Consider the following 26,792-nt stretch of genomic DNA (forward strand, 5'->3'; position numbering starts at 1 on the left):
GACGAAAGAAATTAAAGGCATAAAAATAGGAAAAGAAGAACTTAAATTATCACTATTTGCAGATGATATGATCCTATACCTAGCAGACCCAAAAGGGTCTACAAAGAAGCTATTAGAGCTAATAAATGAATTCAGCAAAGTGGCAGGATATAATATCAACACGCATAAATCAAAGGCATTCCTGTATATCAGCGACAAATCCTCTGAAATGGAAATGAGGACAACTACTCCATTCACAATATCCCCCCAAAAAATAAAATACTTGGGAATCAACCTAACAAAAGAGGTGAAATATTTATACAATGAAAATTACAGAACCCTAAAGAAAGATATAGAAGAAGACCTTAGAAGATGGAAAAATATACCCTGCTCATGGATAGGCAGAACTAACATCATCAAAATGGCGATATTACCAAAAGTTCTCTATAAGTTCAATGCAATGCCAATCAAAATCCCAACAGCATATCTTGTAGAAATAGATAAAAGAATCATGAAATTCATATGGAATAATAAAAGACCCAGAATAGCAAAAACGATACTAAGCAGGAAGTGTGAATCAGGCGGTATAGCGATACCAGACTTCAAACTATACTACAGAGCAATAGTAACAAAAACAGCATGGTACTGGTACCAAAACAGGCGGGTGGACCAATGGTACAGAATAGAGGACACAGTAACCAATCCACAAAACTAAAACTATCTTATATTTGATAAAGGGGCTAAAAGCATGCAATGGAGGAAGGATAGCATCTTCAACAAATGGTGCTGGGAAAACTGGAAATCCATTTGCATCAAAATGAATCTGAATCCCTATCTCTCGCCATGCACAAAAGTTAACTCAAAATGGATCAAGGAGCTTGATATTAAATCAGAGACATGGCATCTGATAGAAGAAAAAGTTGGTTATGATCTACATGCTGTGGGATCGGGCTCCAAATTCCTCAATAGGACACCCATAGAGCAAGAGTTAACAACTAGAATCAACAAATGGGACTTACTCAAACTAAAAAGTTTTTTCTCAACAAAAGAAACAATAAGAGAGATAAACAGGGAGCCTACATCCTGGGAACAAATCTTTACTCCACACACTTCAGATAGAGCCCTAATAACCAGAATATACAAAGAACTCAAAAAATTAGACAATAAGATAACAAATAACCCAATCAATAAGGCCAAGGACCTGAACAGACACTTCTCAGAGGAGGACATACAATCAATCAATAAATACATGAAAAAATGCTCACCATCGCTAGCAGTCAGAGAAATGCAAATCAAAACCACCCTAAGATACCATCTCACTCCAGTAAGATTGGCAGCCATTAGGAAGTCAAACAACAATAAGTGCTGGAGAGGATGTGGGGAAAAGGGCACTCTTGTTCATTGCTGGTGGGACTGCAAACTGGTGCAGCCAATTTGGAAAGCAGTATGGAGATTTCTTGGAAAGCTGGGAATGGAACCACCATTTGACCCAGCTATTCCCCTTCTCGGTCTATTCCCTAAAGACCTAATAAGTGCATGCTACAGGGACACTGCTACATCGATGTTCATAGCAGCTCAATTCACGATAGCAAGACTGTGGAATCAGCCTAGATGCCCTTCAATAGATGAATGGATAAAAAAAATGTGGCATTTATACACTATGGAGTATTACTCTGCATTAAAAAATGACAAAATCATAGAATTTGGAGGGAAATGGATGGCATTAGAGCAGATTATGCTAAGTGAAGCTAGTCAATCTTTAAAAAACAAATACCAAATGACTCCTTTGATATAAGGGGAGTAAACAAGGACAGGGTAGGGACGAAGAGCTTGAGAAGAAGATTTACATTAAACAGGGATGAGAGGTGGGAGGGAAAGGGAGTGAGAAGGGGAATTGCATGGAAATGGAAGGCTATCCTCAGGATTATACAAAATGACATATAAGAGGAAAGGAGGGTTAAGACAAGATAATACAAATGGAAGAAATGATTTACAGTAGAAGGGTAGAGAGAGTAAAGGGGAGGGGAGGGGAGGGGAGGGGGGATAGTAGAGAATAGGACAGACAGCAGAATACATCAGACACGAGAAAGGCAATATGTCAATCAATGGAAGGGTAACTGATGTGATTCAGCAATCTGTATACGGGGTAAAAGTGGGAGTTCATAACCCACTTGAATCAAACCGTGTAATATGATGTATTAAGAACTATGTAATAGTTTGAAAGACCAATAATAAATTAAAAAAAGAGTAAATTTGCTTAATAAAAAAGGGGAAGCTGAGAGAAAAAACAAGTTGGAAGGGAAAAAAATTAACCTGAATCTACAGCCATATCCTGTACAGGTTTGTGTTGACAGGACCAGTATTATTTTTTTAGTCTCAGCTTTATCTGGTTTCCATGTGGAGAAAATATGTGTATGTGTATATATTTATTGTGTTTATATAAAATTTTATATGATATTATTACATTTTCATCTGATATTTTATAAGGCTTACCTATGTAAATGTGGAAAATAGACTGTAAACCTTATTCTATTTGACTCTTGGAAGGGGAATGGTAATGTCAATCTGATTTGTGGTTTGGGATATACTAGATGTTTTTAACTCATTTGTATCAAGAGAAGAGGTTAGAGACATTTACTAGAAAAACACACGTAACAGGGAATAACAGCTGTCTTCACTGTCACCCTAGGTTAGGGATCTTCAGGTGACAAGCTTTTGCTCAGTACACACAAGCTGCCTTTCGCCAGGCACTGAGGCCCTGGGTGTGACTCAGTACCCCACAGTAGGAGCTTGTCCCCTTCCCCTTCACACAGGCTGGCTGTGAGGCCCAGGGCCGGGCCACAGGCCTCGGGACGTACCTTTTTGGTAGAGCTGATGATTGTGCTCAGCACAGAGACTAATTTTACAATCTCCTTATTGTCGGACACATTCTTATAATAGTTCTTGGGTTGCACTGGAATGGGTAAGGTCACAGATGCCACCTCAATCGTCTCTGAAAGCAGAAAAGAGACAAAAGTTTAAATCAACAGCATAGGCAATGTGCTATTAACAGATGGGAGATCTCTGTCATGGTAAAGCAAAGATACCATAAAGTATCTCCTTCCTAAAAGCAATAAAAATCGTGAAGATTTTTGACATTCTCAAAGTTTCAGGACTCTGGAAATTAACTCCATCTTACAGCAATCCAAAGAGTGTTAATTCAAGAAAAAATATGGGATCCAGGTGACAGGACCAAGTGTCATGTGTTTAACTTGCTCTCTTCCCGCTGACTCCTCTCTGGCTGTGGAAGCTTTGAAAAACAGCAGACTTACATCCCAAGCAGCTGTGAGAACCCTCAACCTAGCAGTGCCCGGAGGGTCAGGGCTGAGTTTGGAGCTCCTCAGAGGGTGGGGTCTCTAATCAGTAATCAGTAATCAACACACCTAGAAGCTCCCTGGAAAAGCTGTGCTCAAGGAATTTATCTTTACATGACATGATGCAGAATTTTACTGAGTGGGGGAAAAAATGTCTGACCCCCAAGTCATTTGCCAAAATATATATTTTTTTTTATTAGCAACAACAATTATTTAACTTCACAGCAACTTGAGACAATGATATTAGTTGGGGCAAACAAGATGGTAGCCAAAAAAGTTAAAAGGTCTGGGGAAAGCGATGTCCACAGAGGGCGCTGTAAGCCCTGAAGTAGAGCCGCCCTGGGGCTCTAGGAATCCACATTCACACATTCAGGAGCAGAGGCATCAGCATGCCCAGGGAAGACCCCAGAAGGCCTCAGCCTTTCACTTCTGTCTGAATCTGAGGCCTTGCAGCATCAGTGAGTAAAGACTTGTGTAGTGGTTTAAACTGACTGGGCCTTGCTGGGTTCCAGAGCAGGTGCAGAGTCTCTAAGCAAAGGGCAAAGATTCTTGCTTCAAAATGGTCAAGGAAATCTCTGTACAGTCATTAATTGGCCACTAACTGCCCAGAGAGTATAGTAGCTTATAACCCAAAAATAGTTTTTACGCAATTAATCCATGACATTCGATAAAGAAAAAGAGAAATCATGATAGTAGCAAAACCTATCAATGAATTTTCAGAATTGCCATTCTTTAAAATGTCTAATTTTCAACCAAGAAAAAAAAAGTGTGAGACACACAAAGACATGGGAAAGTAGAGCCCACACAGGGAAATAAAAGCAGCCAACAGAAGCTACCCATGAGGAAACTCAGACGTTGGACTTATTAGGCAAAGAGTTTAAATAGCTTTTGTAAATGTGTTCCAAGAAGTACAGAAATCATATTTAAAGAAATAAAGGAACTTATGAGAGTGATATCTCTGAAAATGGGAAATATCAATAATGAGACAGAAACAGAAAAGAACCAAATACAAGTTGTAAAATCAAAAAGAAGAACAAATCAAATGAAAATTCAATAGAACTTAGTAAAAGATTTGGGGGCTGGGTGTGGCTCAGTGGAAGAGTGCTTGACCAGCAGGTACAAGGCCCTGGGTTTGTACTGAAGGAAGGAAAAAAAAAAAAGATCTGAGTTGCAGAAAGAAAAATCGATTAGTTCCTTAATTCATTGGTCCTGACAAAAAAAATATGTACAATTTTTGATCAATGTTTTTCTTCTCAACTTAGATATGATTCATGATTGAATGTATTTTTAGTCTAGAAAATTCTGAATTTTAAGCTACCCAGGAAATTAAAGCAATGTTTCCAAATAATATACGATTGGAAATCAGTATAATAATAGTAGAGGTTTTGAGCTTAGATTAATAAAAAATCATTTTGTAAGTCATAGGGAAAGTTGATCTGTGCTGTATTTATCCTCCAGCAACACTTTTGTTTTCTGGTTTGTTTTTGTTTGATTTGGTCTGGTTATTTTTGTGATGCTGGGGATGGAACCCAGGGCCTCTCACGTCACTCCCAGCCCACTCACACCTCAGTTTCTTCCTTGGCTAGTTGATTTATCGCTTCAGAGGAGGTAGACACCAACAGGACTACACAGGGGCTGGGGTTTGTGGGGCTGACGTAAGGGAGTGTGAGGACCAAGGACAACATTTAATACCACATGCAACTTGGGTGTCTTAGGCTGTCGGATTTTACATAACACAAATAAAAGCCACCAGACACACAGTGACACTCACAAGATGTTAACAAAACGGAAACAGAGTGGGTGAAAAACATCTCTTAGTGCCAGGAAATGTTCATTGTGCTGATGGTGAGTGGCTCTTTAAACTGAAAAATTAAAACCTTTCTTGCCTCCAGTTCTTATTATTAGACTGGACCAAAAATCAGCAAAAACAGCTGCAGTCAACCCCCTAGAAGCAGACCACAGTGTTGATGCAGAAATATTAAAATATGCAGATCTTGACATTTTATAGACTTAAAATTGGTTCATAGATTGATACGCTGCTCTTGCTTGATTTGAGAATCCTATAGGGGTTGGGGGAGGGTACATTGAAGCTCAATAAATGTTGATTTACAATACTTTAAAAGAACTCAAAGAGCATTTACCTTGAAGTTCATTGTCTTCCATTTCGACCTCAGAATCACTCTCTTCATTATTCTGCAGGGCAGCCATTTTTCTTTCATGTACCTTTTTCTGCAATATAAAGGGATATTTTTCAGCTTTGTCTTATCTGGAAATAAACAGCTTCCACATGAAACAGCTTTCCCATCCCAGGCCCACCTTGGACGAGGGCTCCCTGCTCCATTGTCTGACCCCCTTGGGCACACTGACAATGCACTCCACAGCTCTGTTCAGGGTCTGCTGTACGTCTTCCAAGGCAGGCGCCATGGCAATGTTGGGAATGGCCAGAGTGATGTTTGCCCGGAAAATAGGCAGATTGTTCTGCTTCGCTTTAGATGCACTATTGCTGTCTGAGTTTACAAAAAAAAAAAAAAAAAAACAGTAGAGGATTGATATTTTTAATTCAAAAACAGGACTTACTTCATTTCTAACCACAACTAAAGCACCTAGAACAACACATAGTAGATATATTATTAGGCAAATATTAGTTGAGTGAATGAATTTTTTAAAAAAAAGCTTTTGGTTTGCTTAAAAGAGAGCAGTTCAGTAGAACTCAAGTCATTTTCTGTTGATTATAATTTGTTGGTCTACTATCCATAAAGAAAACCTACTATGTTCAAGCTTAAGGATAAATTTTTATCTAAACTATTAAAGATGATATTGCCCAAATAACTGAATGCTGATAAATTAGTTAAATGAAGAATAAATACACAAAGAATGAAAAATGAGAATAACTACCAAAACTAGCCAAAATTAAAACAAACCACAGTTTGTAATTTCAAATAAAACATGCCTTCTCTACCACAGTGTATATTCTACCCTCAGAACAGCTAAAAAAATGAAAAGGAAATAAAATGTAACTCACCACCCATATCAACGGGCTCTTAAAGTTAGGTATAGATAAATTATAGACATAGATACATAGAGATGGATATATATGTATGTAGCACACATAACTTTAGGTAGAAATACCTTTAATGTATGAAGTTGACAAATAATTGTGATTTAATATTTAGCACCCAACCCACATTTGAAAATTTCTAATATAACCCTGTGTCTGAAGTGAAATAAAACATTATAAACCATGCCACCAACAAAACATTCTTTCAAAACCCCAAACTTCACGTATCCACTTTTAATTAAATGTCAAATGCCGTCTCTTAAATGCCAGCACAGGGAAGCCCCTGGAAAGTACAGGCAGGTCAAGAAGATAAGTGTGACTTCAGCAAACTCTTTCCACCTTACAAGATGGGCCAATAACCTAACAATTTAACAATGAAAGAATCTTTTCCATATGCCTTCCTTTCAAAGTATGTGCCTTTCCTTTCTCAATTAAAATAATTCATTTTATATATTTTCATTTTTTTCAAAAAGATTGAAAGTAATGTTGATTTTCATGCCATTAACAAAGGTAAGTAACCTTAAGGAAATTCATTTGATCTCTCCCTGCTCCAGTTTTCTCTACTTCAACATGAGTGGTGAGGGTATCCGCTTCTAGAACTGTTGGGATGACCCACGATTATAATGTTGAAATTTACAAGGAGGCACTCAATAAATGGTGGAGTTTCTTAATTCTTTAGATTTATCAGGAATGTAGTGTGCGCGCACACACACACACACACACACACATACACATAGCTACACCTGATCAGCCACCCTGCAAACCGTGTGGGATCCTTACCCCGGAAATTCATCACGTGGGAGGAATGGATGCGCTTGCGAATGGCCTCTAGAGTGTTCCTGGTCACTTTCAGAAGAGCATCTGCGTTTTGGTGGTTGAAATGAGACAGCAACTCGCAGGCCACCTCCACCATCTCAGGCTGCTTCTTCTTTTTGGGGATTGCTGTCAAAGACAGTGGGCCAGCCCCAGCGTTAAGGGACCATGTCAAGGCATCAGAAGTTCCTTCCTCTCTTTTTGTTGTTATGATATGACACAAATAGAGGTGGGTGAGAGAGAGAAGCCACAACCAAATGGAGAAATTAAGACAGATGACATGCAAGTTTGATGTCACTTAAGTGTTATGCTTCTTAGAAAGTGAGGCCATTACAGTCTTCCTCCGCCTGAGAAGACAGCCAATGAGAGATGCAGGAGCGCTGGGTGCTGCAGCCACTGAGCCCACAGGCTGGTTCTCTCTCCCACCAACGCTCTAAACCCCTTTAGAACCACTTTCCTTCTCCACTTGTAGCATTCTTGACTGTGCAGCAAAAGCTTTGCTCTAGTCTGCAATGACTTCAAGGAGAATTCCAATCCATGACCCATAATCCACCCTCCTCTACAGGTAAACTGAAGTAAAACGGCTCCCCTGGCTTAAATCAAAAGAGCTAAGTGCCAAAGAGGACCCAGGAAAAGTGCATGTTTGCAGAACTCAACAAACACACACACACAAAAAAATGGGAATTAGCAACATGGAGTCATTACAACTTGCTCAGAACCACAATTTCAGACATAAATATCACTCTAAAATTGAGACAGCATTTGCAGAACTGTGGAATTAAGTCACTCTGTAGGAAATTAAATTGTAGTTTTCAACAAATGTCCTAGAAAAACAACACCCTTTTTTTTACCGCCCCTCTTACCTGAAGTTTCACTTTTTGAATCAATATGATTCTCATTGAACACGTTTTCCTCCTTGGGTGGAACTTGCTGGTCCAACAACATGTTGATGAGCTCATTGACTGCTTCCTCCACTAATGAGCTTTTAAAATGGAGTATCTGAGCACCATTTACACAAAGGTCCTACCAAATAAAAATGATTATCATATGTCATCGTTGTTTATCTGGCTCTTGAGAGTTCCTGAAGAACAGCAGCGAGCCTACAGGTTCAGCTCCAGGGGAGAGCTTAGGCTGCAGTAATGCTGGCCCTCATCCTCCCAGTACCACCCCCCACCCCCGCCAGGCCTCCTCCGAATGCACTGCAGACAAGGGAAACCCTGGAGCAATGTTGACGAGCCAAAATTACATTTGCTTTTCCAGCATGGAGGACAGCAATCCCAGATCCACCAGTAGCCTCGTTCTGTGACATTCCCGTCATATTGCATAATCTGCTCCAGCCAGCCTTTCTTTTCTCCTCATCTTTGCCAAAAAGCCACAGCTATCTCCTACTTGATTTCAGGTCTATTTCCCTCCTGTCCAACTCAATCATGCATTTCTCGGGAATAAAATTTTATAAATATGAATTAAAACATGATTGGGAGCGCTGTGATGGATTCTGTAGCACTATATACGAAATCAGCTATTTACCACTGGTTGGAAAATAAGCCTAGGAAGCAAGAGATTTTTGTCAACTGGCCACAGTCTCCAGCTTCATTTCAAGTTTCTCTTTTATGCACCTTGAAATTCTACTATTCTCCTGGACCTTCCACATCAAACATCAGCCTCCTGGCTCTGTCACCTGCTCATTCATGACCTTCACCTCCACTCCACTGTTGTGACACACGGCACTTGGATGCCATCAACACAGGAACATTCTAATGTACACTGAAACATACAACCAAGCTTCTTTATCATCAACGCATGAAATAACTTCACTCTCAAGTCAGAACTATACCCAACTACCAATCTCAACCCTAAGCTTAGAGACAACTAAAAAAGAGAGAAGCAGTTATTAAGAAAAAAAAAGGTAGAGGCAGGTCTGAGAGTAGATAAGGGATGGAATGAAGTTAGTATCATCTAGTAACAAGTATAGACCCTGGTACTAAATTTCCTGGGTTCCAATCCTAGCTCTGGGTGATATGGAAGATCCTTCTCTGGCCTCAGTTTTCCTGTCTGTAAACTGGTGATAATGGAAGAATCCACCTTTGATGCTTGCAAGCATTCGCTAAGATCACATGTTAAGTGCCCAGCGCAGGGCTGGCCACAAAGTACTGGAGGACTTGGTTATTAGTAATGGTCAGCAAATGACACACATCCACAGGAACTAAGTGTCTGTCCAGCTGGTCATTCTGTGTAAATTAGCTCCTCATTCCCTGAGAGAGTGGTAATGATTTTCAAAGTCTGCATCTTCAGTCCTCTGACTGCCTTGAGGAGAGAAGCACACGTGGGCCATGATGTGATCTCTGCTCTCAAAGCCAGCTCTCCAGGAAATCCTCAGTGACCTTCCCCCAGTCCTTCCAACCCCTCCGTAATAAAACACACATTGGAAACCACAAAACGCCTTGATATTGAGGGTTCTGGAAGACAGAATCAACAAACGCTCAAAGACTAATGTAGTTCTAACAGCCTTGTGTAAATCTCTTAATTCTCTCTCTGAGAGGACGTGATTATAAAAATTATATAAACAGCATGAAATTAATAAAGCAGAGTATAAACAGAATGAGGATAAAGTACAAAAGGTTCATTAAAATGCCCCTGTATCCAGCAAAATAAGCCAAACCCATGGCTTCCACTCACCCCACTTGACAACCCACCTCCGTGGTGACATTCGCACATTGAAACCGAACCTGTTACCAGACCTGACCCGCCTCCCCTTGTGGACCCACGTGGAGCTCCAGGATTTCCTCATCCCCACGATACTTCGGCTTTGGCAAATCTTTTGCTGATATCCTTTAGCCCATCACTCCCTCGGCCCTTGGCCACCCTCCCAGGTGAGGCCCAGCCTCTACAGGCCACCCACCCTCTCTTCTTGCCCACACACATCATGGCCACGCAGAGGCTCGCTGCTGGGAGCTCACAGCCCCCGGACTCAACCATCCCCTAACGCGACCCAGGAATCGCTCCACGTGGCTCCACAACACCTGTGTCCTCCTGTCTTTAACCACCCTTGCCCCTCACATTCCTCCAGAAGCCCACGCCCAAGCCCTCCCAGGAAGACAAGCCAGCCTCCCCCACTTCCTCCAGTTGGAGTGAACGCAGTGGTTTTCTCCTCCTATTCAAGATAATCTGAGGCCGGGGTGGTGGCTCAGTGGTAGAGCTTGCCTAGCATATGTGAGGCACGGGGTCCAATTCTCAGCACTGCATATAAATAAATAAATAAATAAATAAATAAATAAATAAATAAAGGTCCGTTGACAAGAAAAAAATATTTAAAAAAAAAATAAGGAAAGAGTAATCTCATACACTAAGTTCTGAGCCAGAGCCTCCCCAGCTTCTCCAGGGACAAGACTACCAACCATCTTTCTCCCTCTCTGCTTGATTTTCTGCCCCAGCATATCAACACATTCCATGTACTTCATCTCAACACCTCCCTCCAGCTGCCCAAACCACATGTTTCTACCTCAGGGCCTTTGCCCTTGCTGTCCCCTCTGCCTGGAAAGCTCTTCCCCAAAGCTATTCACATGGCTCCCTTCCTCGCTTCCTTGGTTCAAATGTAATCACCAAAGTCACCCCAAACCATCAGTGTAAAGTCACAACTCTGGGTTAGGCACTGCTTTTCTCCATTACCCTCTTAATTGTTATCCATTGAATTTATCACGAGCTGACATGTTTACTCATAGGCTTTTTGTTTGTTTTTCTGTATTGTCCACTTGAAAAGTGGGCTCCTGCCTGACTGGGATTTCACATTTTATTTACTGCTGTGTCCCAGCATTGGTTGGCCTAGGTGCTCCAAAAATAAAGCCACAAATAAATAGATTGTGAAAAGTCTAAAAAAAAGTCCAACAAAAAGCATTCATTTATATTGGTGATTGGAAATGCAAATCAATTTATGTTACATGATTTTTTGCTACTTAAACTAAAATCAGGAAGACACACTAAAACCGTGTTCCCTGGGGGTGGTGAGGCTGGTACTGCTGGATGCCCGCAGCATTCTAAGTTGGTAACGTCCTTTTTGAAAGACAATTGGCTGTGAATATCAAGAGCTATCAAGTAAAGCCGTGCTCTTTGACATGGTAATCTTACTTTGAGAGAGGAAATAATTCTGAAAAGGTAAAACATGATATATAAACATATTTATTGCAGCTCTTGGAAAAATAGAAAGAATTTGGAAGCCATTTAACGTCCAGCAATAAGAAACTGGCAAATAAATTGTAGCACATCCACCTAGTAAAATATCCCAAAGCCATTTTTAAAATGGTGCCTATGAAAGCCAGATAGCAACACAAAGTGTAGTTTGGGAGAAATGTTAACTGGGGAAGAACAAAGCAGGATGCAAACTCTGCTGTGCGTCTGGTAGGGAGCACAGCTTTGAGAGGCATAAAACACACGGCAATTACAACAATGGTAGCATCACGATTCGGATCCCAAGCTTCCCATTTTTAAAATATTCTAAAACTTGCTTTGAAAATTTTTAAAACTTTTTATTTTTATAAACAGTGCAGCTAAGTGTTTTTTTCAGATGGGAAGAGAACAAAAAAGAGTCGGAAGGTTGGGCAGGGATCAAATTTACCCACAGTTAGTCTATTCAACAGATGGTGCTGGGAAAACTGGAAATCCACATGTAGCCAAATGAAATTAAACCTCAGTGTCTCACCCTGCACACAAATCAACTCAAAGTGGATCAAAGACTCAGGCACTAGAACAGAGACCCTGCACCTAATAGAAGAAAACATAGGCCCAAATCTTCACCACATCAGCCTAGGATCTGACTTCCTTAACAAAAATCCTAAAGCACAAGAAATAAAACCAAGAATCAATAAACGGGATGCACTCAAACTAAAAAGCTTCTTCTCAGCAAAGGAAACAATAGTGTGAAGAGAGAGCCTACAGAATGGAAGAAAATCTTTACCACAGGCACCTCAGATACAGCACGAATCTTCAGGATATATAAAGAACTCAAGAAACTTAACACCAAAAAAAATAATTATAAAATAACCCAATCAGTAAATGGTCAAAGGAACTGAATAGACACTTCACATTAGAAGAAATACAATTGATCAACAAACATGAAAAAATGTTCATCATCTCTAGCAATTAGAGAAACGCAAGTCAAAACTACTCTAAGATTTCATCCCACTCCAGTCAGAATGGCAATCATCAAGAATTCAAGAAATAATAAGTGTTGGCGAGGATGTGGGGAAAATGGCACACTCATACATTCCTGGTGGGACTGCAAATTGATGCAATTACTCTGGAAAGCAGTATGGAGGTTCCTCAGAAAACTTGGAATGGAACCACCATTTGACCAGGCTATCCTGCTCCTTGGTTTATACCCAAAGGACTTAAAATCAGCAAAACACAGTGATGCAGCCACATCAATGCTTATAGCAGCTCAATTCACAATAGCTGAACTATGGAACCAACCTAGATGCCCTTCAACAGATCAATGGATAAAGAAAATGTGGTACATATGCATAATGGAATATCACTTAGCCTTAAAGAATAGTGTAATTATACTATTTACAGGTAAATGGATGGAGCTGGAGAATAGTATGCTAAGTGAAATAAGCCAAACCCCCCAAAAAACAAAGGCTGAATGTATCTTCTGATAAGTGAATGCTGATCCATAATGGGAGTGGGGGAGAATGAAGGGACTTTGGATAGTGCAGAGGGGAGTGAGGGAGGGAAGGGCTGTGGGCATGGGAAGGACAGCAGAATGAAATGGACATTACTACCCTATGTACATATATGATTACACAACCCATGCGACTCGGCACCATGTTCAGCCAGAGGAAGGAGAAGCTGTGCTCCGTGTGTGTACAACATGTCAAAATGCATTCTACCGTCATGTATAACTAATTAGAACAAAGTTAAAAAACCAAAAAGATTTTAAAAATTTTACCCACAGTGAGGAGCATGACAATGAGGAACCACAGACATTACATTTCAGTTATGTAAGAATGATTTCATTTAAACCAAAGATTTCTGTGCCTGCAGAAAGGGGTTTACACAGGACTGAGATTGGTGGCCTTGGAAAGGCTGATTGCAAGGTTGGCCCCTAGCTGGCATCTGGGAGCTCAGATTTCTGGAGGGTTCCCTCTGTTGTCTAGCTGATAAGGATGGATCAACCGGCCTCTCCCAGGTTTCCTAGAAGTGGCTCCACAATTGTGTGCCACGGAACACCAGTTTGGGAATACTGCTCCACTGACACATACAGGGAGAGACCCTGCCCAGACGCCGCTCACGGCAACTGTTTTATTGGTGACCCCTAGATTAGGAGAAGCTCTTCTACAACAAGGCTCTACTCTTCATAAGCCATGGAAAAATTAGAAATGGGTTCCATGGTACTTTCCCTCAGTGATGTGAAAAGAGGTGACTTTTCCCCTTGTGCCCAAGTGGCTGCTTAGGTACATTTCTCCTCATTCCCAAACTACTGTCAGAAGGTTCTGTGTTTGAATCATATCTGCCATGAAGCAATCGCAAGTAGAAAGAAAAAAATCCAATGTCTGCTTCAAAAACTGCCCTTTATAGAAAAGCAAACTGCAGGAAAACTTTTTTAGTAACTTTTTTATCCATTTTCTAATGACCTTTGTCATTTGGAGGAACTCTTCACAGGTGAGCGGCTCCTCCTGGGGGAGTTGACAAAGCAGGGTGCCGCTCATTTCCTCTAGAAGGGCGTCGATGCGGAACTCAATCAAATCGTTGACTCGGTCAAGCAGCAGCTCCAGGTCCTCTTTGGAAAAACAAAAGCAAATGAAGGAGATGAAGGAAAGCATTTTGTTACACACACACACACACACACACACACACACGATTAGATGCCAGTAGCAATGGCAGGAGCAACACTTTTCAGTTTCCATAGGTCCCTGGGACACTCCAGAGTTCCACGCTTGGCCTTCTCCCCGGTCCCTCCTGAGCAGTTTTTCAGCTCTCCCAGCCTGCCTAGCCCCGGCTCCTGTCCACAGCAGGCTTCCTGTGGACCTGCATGGATGGGGGCCTGCCTCCTCCTGTGCCAACACTGCAGCCTGAGCACCCTTTCATCTGAGGGCGTCGCATTGTCCGCTCATAGGCTGACTCCCTCTGAAACCCATGTCTTCATCCTACAGCTTTAACAGGTATCCCGGAGCCTGTTCCAGGAGAGGTTTTCAAAACAGTGTTCTTAAAGTGAAATTCCTCTATTTTTCTCACGTTACTATCATAAGGGATACTTTTTTTAGTTTTGCTGAGGTGGTATTGAACACCAAGTTCCAAGGATTAAAGGGCAACTCTGAGGAAAGCTAACAATTCCACATCAAAAGAAGGAAGGATGGCTAATGGGCATCCCCCTGAGGGGTCATACATTTTTCAACAGACACCGTATAATCAAATCTCTCTTGTTCCAACGCTACTTTCTCCTAGGAAATGAAGTTGAAATTGAATGAAGAAAACACAGTGTTACATACAGCTCTTCAAGACACCAAGCAGTTCTTTCTGGTAGTCTTCTTGAGTACGAAAGGAGAGCTGACATTTGTATTTCGGCAGCTGTACTCAATGAAATTCTTTACTATTTCTACCTGACAGTTTCTTTGAAGCATCTTCAAGGACATTTATGGCAAGTTTTAAAAAGTTCCCATGAGGATTTTCACATCCTAATTCCCTGGCAATGTTATCTTATATGATAAAAGGGCCTTTGCAGATGTGTTAAGGATATTGAGACGTGGAGATTGTTCTGAATCATCCAGATAGTGCCAAAGTAGTCATAGAGTCTAGGACCCTAGCCATAGGGTCCTTGTAAGAAGAAGGCAGGAAGGGCACAGTCAGACAAAGAATATGACCATGGAAGCAGGGGGGCAGAGAAAGAGAGAGAGATTTGAAGATGCTATGCTCTTAGCTTTGAAGATGGAGTGACCATGGGACAGCATGTGTAGGTAGCCTCTGCCTGCTAGAAGAGGCTAAGGAAAAGAGTCTCCCCTGGTGGCACTTGATTTTAGCCCCAAGGACTCACTTTGGATTTCTGACCTCCATAATTAAATGATTTTATGCCACTAAGTTTGTGACAACTTGTCACGACATCAATACAAAAAAAAAAAACTAACAACATTTATGCATAGAATATACAAAATTAAGTCTGTAGAAGTTCTGATTTTTATTTTGAAAATGGCCAAAACTCTTTTAGAAGAAATACATGATAGAGGCAACTATCTGCAAACAGAAGGGCGGGCTCACTTAACCCAATAAGGAGTCCAGCTGTTCTTGAGATGTAACATGGTTTGTCTAACATAGTTTGTCTCCTAAAGAAATTTAATCCTGTTCTGCTTTAGTCTCTCTATTTAAATTACAAAAAGAAAAACATAATGAAATATGAGAACTAAGAAGACTTTCTTTAGAAAATATCTCTTTGTCTCCAGCTAACATTCTAATAAAACATCCAAATTGCTAGCCATCTAATCCTCACACTCTCAGAGAGGACATGCAGGCCTACCTCGGAAGCCTGTTCTAATTTGATTGTGATAAATTCTAACTAGGAAACATTTATACATTTTATAAATGAGTCCTTAGAGACTTTTAGTCAATTTCATATAGTTTTATCTCCTATAAGAAATATTTTGGAAAGAGTACTAGCTTAGAGGCAAGGAAACTGGGTTCTAAACTCATCCTGACTGCTTATATCTGTGTGCCATTAGAAATCATTTAGCAACTCTGAACCACAGTTTTCCAACCCTTGAATTGAGGGTCTTATTTAAAATTGTTTCTACTGTTTTTTTCCACCTCTACAATGCAATGCTTGCCTGATAATACATTTTATATTATCCTACCTTTAAGCTACAATGAGTATGAAATACACTTCATTCATATTAAAGGTCCCCTTTACAATATGTCTTTGAGGCTGCCAGAGAAAAACCACAAGTCACATTTAGAGGGAAACCAATTTGGACTTCAGCTGATTTTTCAACCCACACCCTTAAAGCTAGGAGGCTTTGGAATAATACATACTGTGTTCTGAAAGAAAATAGATGCCAGCCAATAATACTATAATACCCTGCAAAATTAAGCTTCAGATTTGACAATGAAATAAAAACCTTCCATAATAACAAAGTTAAAAGAATTTACAACTACAAAGACCACATGGGGACACATTCTCAATGAAATATTTCATGAAGAAAAAATAAAAAATAAAACTGGAAATTAGCAAAAAGAGAAGCTACACTAGAATAATAGTCAATCAAAAGAGAAACTAACTCAAAAAACAGAAATAATTCAAAATGACAGGGAATAAGAATCATTTCTCAATAATAACATTGATGTAAATGGCCTAAACTAATCAATCAAAAGACAGACTAGCATATTGGATTTAAAAACAAGACCAAACATTATGCTGTCTCCAAGAGACTCACTTTATAGGCAAAGACATTCTTAGACCAAAGAAAGAATAGGAAAAAAACTTGCCATTCACATGGGTTTCTATTCTCATACATGAAAAAGTAGACCTCAACTTAAAATTAATTAAAAGGGACAAAGAAGGCCATTTAATACTGCTTCAACAAAACATAATAATCTTAAAAATTTATGCCCCCCAAAATGGAGCATCTACATACATCAAACAAACTCAAATCTCTAGAGTCGAATATATTACAACACAATAATACTGGGTGACTTCAACACTCCTCTCTCATCAATTGATAGATCTTCAAAACAAAAATTAAGTAAAGAAACTATATGACTAAAAATACAATTAACAATTTAGATTTAACAGACATACATAGAATATTTCATCCATCAATGACTTACGATACTTTCTTCTCAGCAGCACATGGATCATTTTCTAAAATAGGCCATATTTTAGGCCACAAGGCAACTCTTAGCAAATAGAAAAAAAAATACAAAGCAATGAAATTAAGGAATTTGCTGGATGGAACTGGAGAATATCTTGCTAAGTGAAATAAGCCAGTCCCCAAACTCAAAGTCTAAATGTTCTCTGATATGTGGATGCTAACCCACAACAAGGGAGGGGAAGAGGGGAAGAATAGAAGCTCATTGGATTATATAAAAGGAAATAAAGTGAAGGGAGTAGGGAGGGGAAGAGGAAGGACAGTAGAATTAATCAGACATAACTTTCCTAGCCTTGTATTGAATACTCAACCAGGATAACTTCACATCATGTACGACCATAAGAATCGGATCCTAATTAGAATAAGTTATAATCCATGTATGTGTAATATGCCAAAATACATTCTACTGTCATGCATCTCTAAAAAGAACAAATAAAAATATTTTAACAAATTTGCCTTGAATCCAATTCCCAATCTGTGAAACAGAACAAAAGGTAGGGGTGATTCAGCAATAATTCTTCACTCTACTGCCCATCCCCAACCAGGTACTCATCAACTATTCTTGAGTATACAACACCTGGCAAATTAGTAGACACTGTTGAGCCAAAGGCATTCAGAAGGTACAGTGAAAACCTACAGGTAAGACAAGCCCTTGACAACACAAGCTATAAATAAAGCAGGTTCTACCTCATCAGTCCCAAGTATCAGACCTAGAGAAAGACCTAAAGAAGAAAGAGAGAGAAAGATAAAAAGCACCACAAGAGGTATCTAGAAGGGCCACGAAGGAAGAGTTAACCCAAAAATGAGGAGACAGGATGGAAGAGCTAGAATAGGGTGAGGAAGGTAAGGAAACAGAGACAGACTGCCTAAGTCTCCTGCAATGAGGAATGTGTGAGTGCATGGGTGTCCACTCCACCCAACTGAGCGCACAACAGACGTTAAAAAGACCACTTGCTTTTTAAACCCTTTGCAGTCATTTTGGGGAGAAAGATGAAATTGGATTAAACCACTAAAGAGAGCTGAAATACAGAGCCCCCGTCTCTACTGTCAACGCAACAGACATCACTGGAGGAGGATGTGGTCACAAGGGTTGGAGGCTGGTGGGCTTCCTGGAGTGAGACTTACTCTGGGCTATAAAAAGTGGGCAGAATTGGGCCATGAAAAGGTAAGAGCAGATGACATTGGGTAGAACAGGAAGAGTTTGAGAAAAATCTGTCATTACCATGACCCAGACTACATTCCCTGCTCACCACAGAAGTACGAGGGAGGGGTTCAGATGTTCTCCTAGGAGTCAAAGAACTCTGGAAAACACCCACACAAAGGCTCTTCTTTTTTTTTTTTTTTTTTTTTTTTTTTGGTACCAGGGATTGAACTCAGGGGCATTCGACCACTGAGCCACATCCCCAGCCCTCTTTTCTATTTTATTTAAAGACAAGGTCTCACTGAGTTGCTTAGTACCTCACTTCTGCTGAGGCTGGCTTTGACCTAAGAATCCTCCTGTCTCAGCCTCCCAAGCCACCTGGACAAGAGCTCTTCTTGGAGACCCAGTGGCCATGCATATTAAAGGCTCTGCAAAGTCCTCCAGAGAAGAAATCCGTCCAGCTACTAAGGTGGGCTTCCCAGATGTATTTGAGCCCAGATTCCACCTTTGCAACAAACCTGTACACATTCTGGGAAACTGTAACTATGGAATATACCACCTCACCTACATTTTCAAAATTATCATATCCCCCACTAAGGAAAAATGATGTTTCCTTCAACTTTTCCTACTTACAGTTCCCTGTTGTCCAGCCCTCTATTCCATACAAACCTCCACATCTTTCATATCAGGGTCTAAAAACACACTAACCAACTAGCATCACAAGTTAAAAGACTCTAAAGATCCTTTAAATTCAAATGTCCAACAGTAAAAATAAATGAAAAATCGTGGTTATCTATGGGAGCAAATTTAATACTGAATATTTGCAGTTTTCAGTAGATTACTGAAAGTGTATACCTTGAAAAAATTTCTTATGGAACAGCTTTCGAGGAATTCTGATTGTTGAGAGCCACAGCAGAAGAGGCCCCAGCAAACTTCCAGCTGATTGGCTCACAGCGGCCCCAGCAAACTTCCAGCTGTCAGCTTATTGGCTCCTCTTCGGTGATGCTCATTGGGCTATTTCCCCACCCTTTCAGACCACGGAGCTGCTCATTGGGGGACTCTTTTGGCTCCACCCACACAACCCAGCCAATGGGCCTCAAGAGCAGGAGGAGTTGGGGGTGGAGAGGCTCGTGGGAAGCCGGTGGTGGCAGTTGGGCTCTGAGGGAATTCCTGAAAAGCTCGTGTGGTGTGTGTTATAAAAATAAAGTTCGTTTCTGCTTGATAAGTGGCTCGTGAATTGTGCCCAGCCAGACTGCAGCATCTCATCTCATTTATATCACCACATTGATAAGAAATTTCACAACAGATATTAAGAAATAAGCCTTTAAATCTGAGAAATAGTAACCATTTAGACAAACTTACTGATCTTTGTAAAAGCGTTTTCTAAATATGCCTCAATATTCAGCGATGTCCAGGTCAGCGCAGCCAAGCCTGGCTGGAGAGCTCTGTCCACTTTAGCCAAATGGGGGGCCATCAGTTGCTCAATGGCGGGGGGCATTTTTGACCTCACTCTCTGGTATTCAGACAGCATCATCTGCAATTAAATGGGTTTAAATCATCAAGTAACATCTCACCGTTATCATTTTATATAAAATGCTTACTTTTATTTCGATCAAACTGGGGGCTCTCATAGCCTGGCAGGGAGAAAGGTAAAAACAAAATAAGAAGAGAAAACGTGGACTTTCTCTATAAATCACAAATCCTAATTCAATAAAGTACAACCAAGGATGAAGAATTTAAGAAGCAGAATTTTTCAGTCCCTACCTAGACTATAAGGAAAGAAAAGTTTTGAGGTCAAGTAATTTTTCTAAACTGGGGCATCCTGCTCCTCTGAGCCTCTTCTGTGGACCACACTCATCATCAAAAGTGTCTGGATCATGGGAGTCCATTGCTGGGACTACAGGCCAAATTTCATGCAAGACCTAAAGCACAGGAGGAGAATCAGGAACCAGTATTATTTCAACAAGTGTTATGGCTTGTTTTAATCAGCTTTTCACTGCTGTGACTAAAAGACCTGACCAGAACAATTATAGGGGAGGAAAAGTTTATTTGGGTCTCACAGCTTCAGAGGTCTCAATCATAGACAGAAGACTCCATTCCTTGGGGCTCATGGCAGAAGAGTGTGGCAGAGAGAAGCAGGCAACATGTTGATCAGAAAGCAGAGAGAGAAAGAGAGACCACTCTCCAGAAACAAACATATACACCATAGCCACGGCCCCAGTAAACCACTTCCCCCAGCCACATCCACTTGCCTCCAGTTACCACCCAGTTAATCCCATCAGGGGTTAATTCACTGATTTAGTCAATGTTATAACCCAATCATTTCTCCTCCAAACCTTCTTGCATTGTCTCACATGTAAGCTTTTTGGGGACACCACATCCAAACAATAACAGGGCTTTAATGTCATCTGAATGCCAAAGAGAAATGTACATCTCCAGTGCAGATCTCACTCCAAGGTCTAGACTCACATACAGCAAGAGCCTACTCAGAGGGCTGCGGATATAGCTCAGCTGGTAGAGTGCTTGCCTTGCATGCACAAGGCCCTGGCTTGGATCCCCAGCACCACACAAAAGAAAAAGAAAGAAAAAGAGCCTAAACAGTCTCCCCCTTCATATCTAACAGACATATTCAAACCTAACAGGTCCAAACTGAAAGGTAGTCCTTGCCCACAAACCTTCTCTGCCCACCGCATTCTCCAAGTCACGTGACAGCAAACTCTATCCTTTCTGCCCACTGGCCAAAATTCAGGCAGCCTTAATTCCTCTCTTTGCCCACTGTCACTTACACCCATCCAGTTCTCCTGTCGCACCATACTCAAAGGAGATCTGATTGGTTTACTATATCTGCTGTCCCTGACACTCAGCTGAATTATTTGAATGTTCCACCATTCTCTCCCTGCTTCCACCCGTGACTCTGAGACTCTAGGCTCTACTTAGCTACAGGGGCGAACCCTTAAAACACTAAGTCAGATGATGTTACCCCTCTGCTGACATGATAAGATGTTCCCACCTAATTCAGGGCTCTACATCCTCATACAAAGACTTGGAGAGGTCCTTACTCTACGAAAACCTACTTAATCTTATTCCCCTTGCCTGTCTTATCTTCAGCCATTCTCCCCTCTCTCTGATCCCACCTACTGTCTCCCTTATTGATCCTTAGCCTCAGCATCTTTGCACCTTCTTCAAATAATTTCTCAGAGCACTTTTTAGTTAGGCCTATCCTGACAAGCTACTTAAGACTGCAAACCACCACCAAAAGCCACTCATACATTCTGTGTCCTGCTCTATTTTTCCCATAGCACCTATCACTTTATACTAATACACTAAATAATTTACCAATTTATAATGTTCACTGCAGATTTTCTACAACTTACAAAGGTGTGAAAATGAAAGATGTTCAATGGAAACCATACTTGGTACTTTTGAATTTTGATCTTTTCCTGGGCTAGTGATGTTCATTATGATTCATTCTTGACATTTGATTCATTCTGGACTTTGTTTAAAACAGGCTTTGTATTAGGTGGCTTTGCTTGACTGTGAGCTAATGTAAATGTGCTGAGCACATTTAAAGTAACTCAGCTACAATGTTCAATAGGTGTGTTCAATCATTCTCCACTTCAGATATTTTCAACTTACAATGGGTTTATTCAGACATAACCCCATGGTAAGTCCAAGAGTATCTGTATGTTATACCAGAACAAGAATCTTATCTGCTTTGTTTGTTAATGTGTCAAAAATGGTAGATGGAACATAGGAGATGATTGATCGTTATTTCTCATTATTTAGAAAGTGCATTTGTGATCTGACACTTATGGATTTAAGTTCTTTATTGAAAAATTAACTGTTGTATTAGGTTGAACTAAATCAACTTAGTTGACATATATATTTTTTCCATGTTACCATTTTTAAATAATTAAATATTTATAGTATTTCCAGCATAGCTTTCAGGATAATGTCAATATTAATAACCATTAAAATAAGAAAGTGATTTTAATGTGCTTCTTAAATAAAGTTATTTTTAAACCCACATTTGCAATGTAAAGATTAGCATTACCTTGATATTAGATTAATGTTTCCTAAAATGTTTTCCTTAAAGTTCTAAGTTCAAGACATTCTATAATAAAAATGATCCCTGCATGGATAAGTTTGAAAAACACCATATGCAATATTTCCTCTTGAATAGCCATGATTAATATTAAATGTCCAGAGAAACCTGCCATTGGGTTATAAGAAGTACTGGGGGGCTTTGAGAATTTTGTTAAACCCAGCACTTCCCAAATGGGCTATATAAACCTTTCTTCATATAATACCTTGCCACAATTTCTATAATTCCCTTTCAATTTCCATGAAAGCCATTTTAGAAATCCTAGATTTGATCATTCAATTATCGGTTACTCATATATTTCCTAAAGCTTTTATTCACTTTTATCCACCTTTGTTTCAGTGTCCGTCACTCATTCTATCTGGGAAACAGTCCTTAGAATCTGCCTCAGGCAGGTCTTCCATTTCTCATCTTTAATCCTTTAACCCCAGGAGGAATTACTCATCCATTTTCCAACCAAGAAACTGAGGTTTAGAAGGTAAAGTAATTTACCCAAAGATAATGGTTTGGATCCAGATCAAACTGGCTTCCAAATCTGAACCATCAGCCACTACTAGCTCATCTCCTTCTAACTTCAACTGTCTTCCAAGGAGTTGAGGAAGAAGACAAACTCAGTACTTTGGCATATCAGCAGAAGCCCAAAAACTCTGTTGAGCATTCAGCACCAAAACTCTGCAACTGTGGGGGGGTGTTTAGAGGGTGCCCAAAATATGCCAATAAATCTGCTCATGTTGAGCAGGAACCTTTAATTCTTTCAACCTCCATAATAAATGTGTAGCAGATCATAATTTATTTGTTCAAATTTCATTTACAACTGTGTTGGCTTTAAAACATTCTTGGTGAAGAAGAAGGAGGAGGAGAAGGAGAAGGAGGAGAAGGAGGAGGAGGAGAGAGAAGGAGGAGGAGAGAAGGAGGAGGAGGAAGAGGAGGAGGAGGAAGATGAGGAGGAAGATGAGGAAGAGGAGGAGGAGGAGGAGGAGGAGGAAGTAGTAGTAGTAGTAGTGGTGGTGGTGGTGGTGGTGTCTATGCCTCTACCCTCCCGGGAATCTGGGTGGACTTATGGAGCCCAACAGGACACAACAGAAGTGATGCTGTGAGAATCAGGACATCCTGAAGACCACCTGCCTCCTCCTCATTCACTGCAGCACTTGCCCTCAGTTGCTGTATAAGATACCCTACTGGCCACATCCTCCCTGCTGGAAGTCCATGGAGTCATGCACATAATCATCCCAACCCTGCTCAATCTCTTTAGCCAAAAACCCTTGAGATAAAATGAAGGGATGTTGAAATGTACCCTATTTGGGGATTATCTCTTACCAAAACAACTCCTCCATAGACAAAATCATCATCGGTGCTTTTATACTCATAAAAATTTGGTTTCTTAGCCAGGCACAGTGGTGCACTCCTATACTTCCAGTGGCTTGGGAGGCTGAGGCAGGAGGATCATGAGTTCAAAGCCAGCCTCAGCAAAAGTGAGTTACTAAGCAACCCAGTGAGACCCTGTCTCTAAATAAAATACAAAATAGGGCTGAGAATGTGGTTCAGTGGTCAAGTGCCCCTGAGTTTAGTCCCCAGTACCTCCAGAAAAAAAAATATGGTTTCTTTATAAAAATATTTTCTTTGTAAATATGTAGATTGGCAAAATGATTTCCTAACACACCAAGAGGAATTTATAAGGAAATCCCAATAGGCTGACTAGTACTTCATGAGTACGCACTCGAGGAAGGTCTGCCCATTGCTGATACTGACTTTTTGAATATAACATGAAGTTGTGGGTTCTGGGTTGTTAGTAGTTCTGCGAAACCTTGGCTAAGCCCAGTTTGGTCATTTAGAAAATAAAATAATTATATACTATCTCACCTACCTAATATGCTCATGGGAATGATCAAATGAAATAGTGAACATGAAAATGGCTTAACATGCAAAGCAAATGTGTGGCCCTCATGTGATGTTAACCATTATGATCTATTGATGGCAGTTTCCATGTGAACGTTCCACTACCAGGGCTGCATCTCTGACCTGGTCTTTCTTGTCTTTGGGCAGCACCGCCTGTCACTGGTAACCTGTTCCTCCCTCATGAGGTTTTTCTTGCCCCTGGTTTCCTTGACCCTTGTTTTCATCCCACCTCAAAGTCCACTCTGAAATCTTATTTGCTAATTTTTCCTCTTCTACCAGCTGTGCTAATGTTGGAGCCACTGTTTGGTCCTGTGGCCCTCTACTCTTCCCTGTCTATTTTCTCTCCCTAAGAATTCTATCCAGGAGAATGTCATTAAATAGCAACTATATTCTCCACCTCTCCAAACCATGCCTCCACTTTGACAGCTTCACTGGACTCTAGCTTTCCATATCTAATAGCATGGATGACACCTCCCCTTGATGTCTAAAAACAATCTTGTCCTTGGGATGGGAACTACTGAGTCCCACCTACCTTCAAACTAGCTCAAGTCTTTGGCATCTTCACAAATGGTACTCACCATCAGGGCCACTGCAGTTAGACAGAATGTAACCTATATAATTCATGGTAGTCCCTACTTCAATGAGTTCCCTCTTATCCTGCCTGATGGCATAACTCCTTGATAGCTGATCAATTATACTGCCATTTTGCTCAAGCCTCCATCTTATCCATGCCAGATCTGTGGAGCAGTCCAGAAACGGTCTCCCCACTGACACTCTTGCTTCCTCGCCAGGTCTACTTTCCATCCAGGAGCAAAGATGACTTTTATTAAATGAGATCATGCCCTCTTCTCCAGCTCAACTTCTGTCAATGATTTTTCTGGTACATAAATTTATACCAGACCTGCCACATTCTGGTGCCATCCAACTCTGCAGGCTCATCCTCTGTCACTGTCCCTCACTGATGGCACTCTAGCCATTCTGGTCATTTTCTGTCCTCCAACATGACACACCACCCAATTTTTTAAAATGTATTTCAGAACGATCCAGAAGAGGGAAAATTAAAAATACTATACCTTCATGTTACTGAAGTTCTTTTTGTATATATACCGTTTCCGGAAGAGGGCAGCTGCAAATGGCGACACTTCCAGACCCATCTGTGACATGCACTCTGTTTCTCTAAATAAGACTAATATCTGAGGATCAAAGTTCACAAACAACTCCCCAGAGTCTGGAGCCTTCACCAACAAAGAAGCCTCAAGACCTCTGTGAACTTCTCTGATCTGTGGGAAGAAGTCAGCATCATTACCATCAGAACGTTCAACGAACACCAAGAGCATCCCACTCAGCCACTCCTGGGGAGCCAGGTTGCTAAGTGTTCTTGCTAGGACCTGAGCGTCCTGAATTAAAGGCAGTGGGAATGCTGCTCTTACCCTAAATTCTCTCTCAGAAATAACCTCCAGGTTCTTGGTGGTGATGGTGCATGGTTAATTCAATAAAATGTTTCTTTCATGACTCTCACACTTGCTAGAGAAGTGGACCATGCCGTGGTGGTGAGTTCCCAAGAGCCATTCAGCTCCCTGATACCAGGCACCCTCATGCCTACTCAGTTACTCCTTCTATTGAATGTTTCACAAAATCCAACTAAACTCAGTTTTCAGTTACCTAGAAATACAATCAATATGGCTAAGACACACCACTTCCTGCCAATCTACAGGTAAATATTTGTAGGGGATAATTTGATTACCCACTAAGATTGCCAAAAAAAATATATTTAAGACTTTGTCTAACAGACATACTGTTGTATAAGACACATTCAGGTCTTACCACATTTTACAAAGAAAGAAACCCTAACCTGTGGGGTAGAGAAACTCAGAAAGAGGATTTTCTCACAAAGGAGTTTACTAATTAAATAAAAATGGGTTTCTGATGCCTGGTTTGTGATGCTTTCCAAACAGACAATTATATTCTTTCATGGGCTTGACTTAGAGTCAATCAAAGTGATGTGGGTCTTTTTACCCACAAATCCAGCTTCCCATAGGTCTATCCTGCCAATGCTACAGAAAAGCTCCGGAAGCTTTACCAGTAGAGACCACTTAAAGAGCATCTGTTTAGGGGCTCACCTGTTGAATCCACGCCCTGTGGTAGAGGACCTCGAACTCCAGGAGGACCTTGGCCAACCTGTTGTAACTGCGGATTATCGGCTTGGCCTCAGCTGTCCTCAGCACTGTCGGGTGCTGCTGGAAGAGCTGCATGGGTTGCTGGATCCTGTGGAAGAGTTGGCGGGCCCACAAGATCTTCCCTGCGATGGGGGGCTGGTCTCGAGCCAGAGGAGGGTCATACTTCTGCTTTGTGTAGAGCTCTGAAATCATACCAATGTCAGCCCCGTAACTCTCCAGGATCAGTCGGTATTTGTCATCGATACCAAGATTAGGTATATTCAATCTGATGAAAATGCAGAAAAGTAAAAGTTTGAATTAATGGGAAGATATCTACTAATCTTATTTATTAGCATTTATTTTAAAACATATGGTAATGGGAAAGACTAAAACAGTTGTGTAACATACTAAAAGAATTGAGATACTATCAATCCTTACAGTGTAGG

General features: G+C 40.7%; 1 protein-coding gene across 1 annotated transcript in view; it reads right to left on the minus strand.

Moving 5' to 3' along the window:
- Dnah5 (dynein axonemal heavy chain 5) overlaps positions 1-26,792 on the minus strand; it is a 218,748-nt gene that overhangs the window by 166,013 nt on the left and 25,943 nt on the right. The window contains exons 14-22 of the mRNA XM_077791415.1: positions 26,311-26,632; positions 25,264-25,470; positions 19,555-19,726; positions 13,830-13,975; positions 8,055-8,226; positions 7,171-7,398; positions 5,649-5,839; positions 5,474-5,561; positions 2,838-2,971 (exon numbers count right to left, since the gene is read on the minus strand). Of these exons, the coding sequence (XP_077647541.1) occupies positions 2,838-2,971; positions 5,474-5,561; positions 5,649-5,839; positions 7,171-7,398; positions 8,055-8,226; positions 13,830-13,975; positions 19,555-19,726; positions 25,264-25,470; positions 26,311-26,632 (1,660 nt within the window). The remainder of the gene's footprint in view (positions 1-2,837; positions 2,972-5,473; positions 5,562-5,648; positions 5,840-7,170; positions 7,399-8,054; positions 8,227-13,829; positions 13,976-19,554; positions 19,727-25,263; positions 25,471-26,310; positions 26,633-26,792) is intronic.

Source organism: Urocitellus parryii, chromosome 1 (genome assembly GCF_045843805.1).
Source record: "Urocitellus parryii isolate mUroPar1 chromosome 1, mUroPar1.hap1, whole genome shotgun sequence".
Taxonomy (NCBI): Eukaryota; Metazoa; Chordata; class Mammalia; order Rodentia; family Sciuridae; genus Urocitellus; species Urocitellus parryii.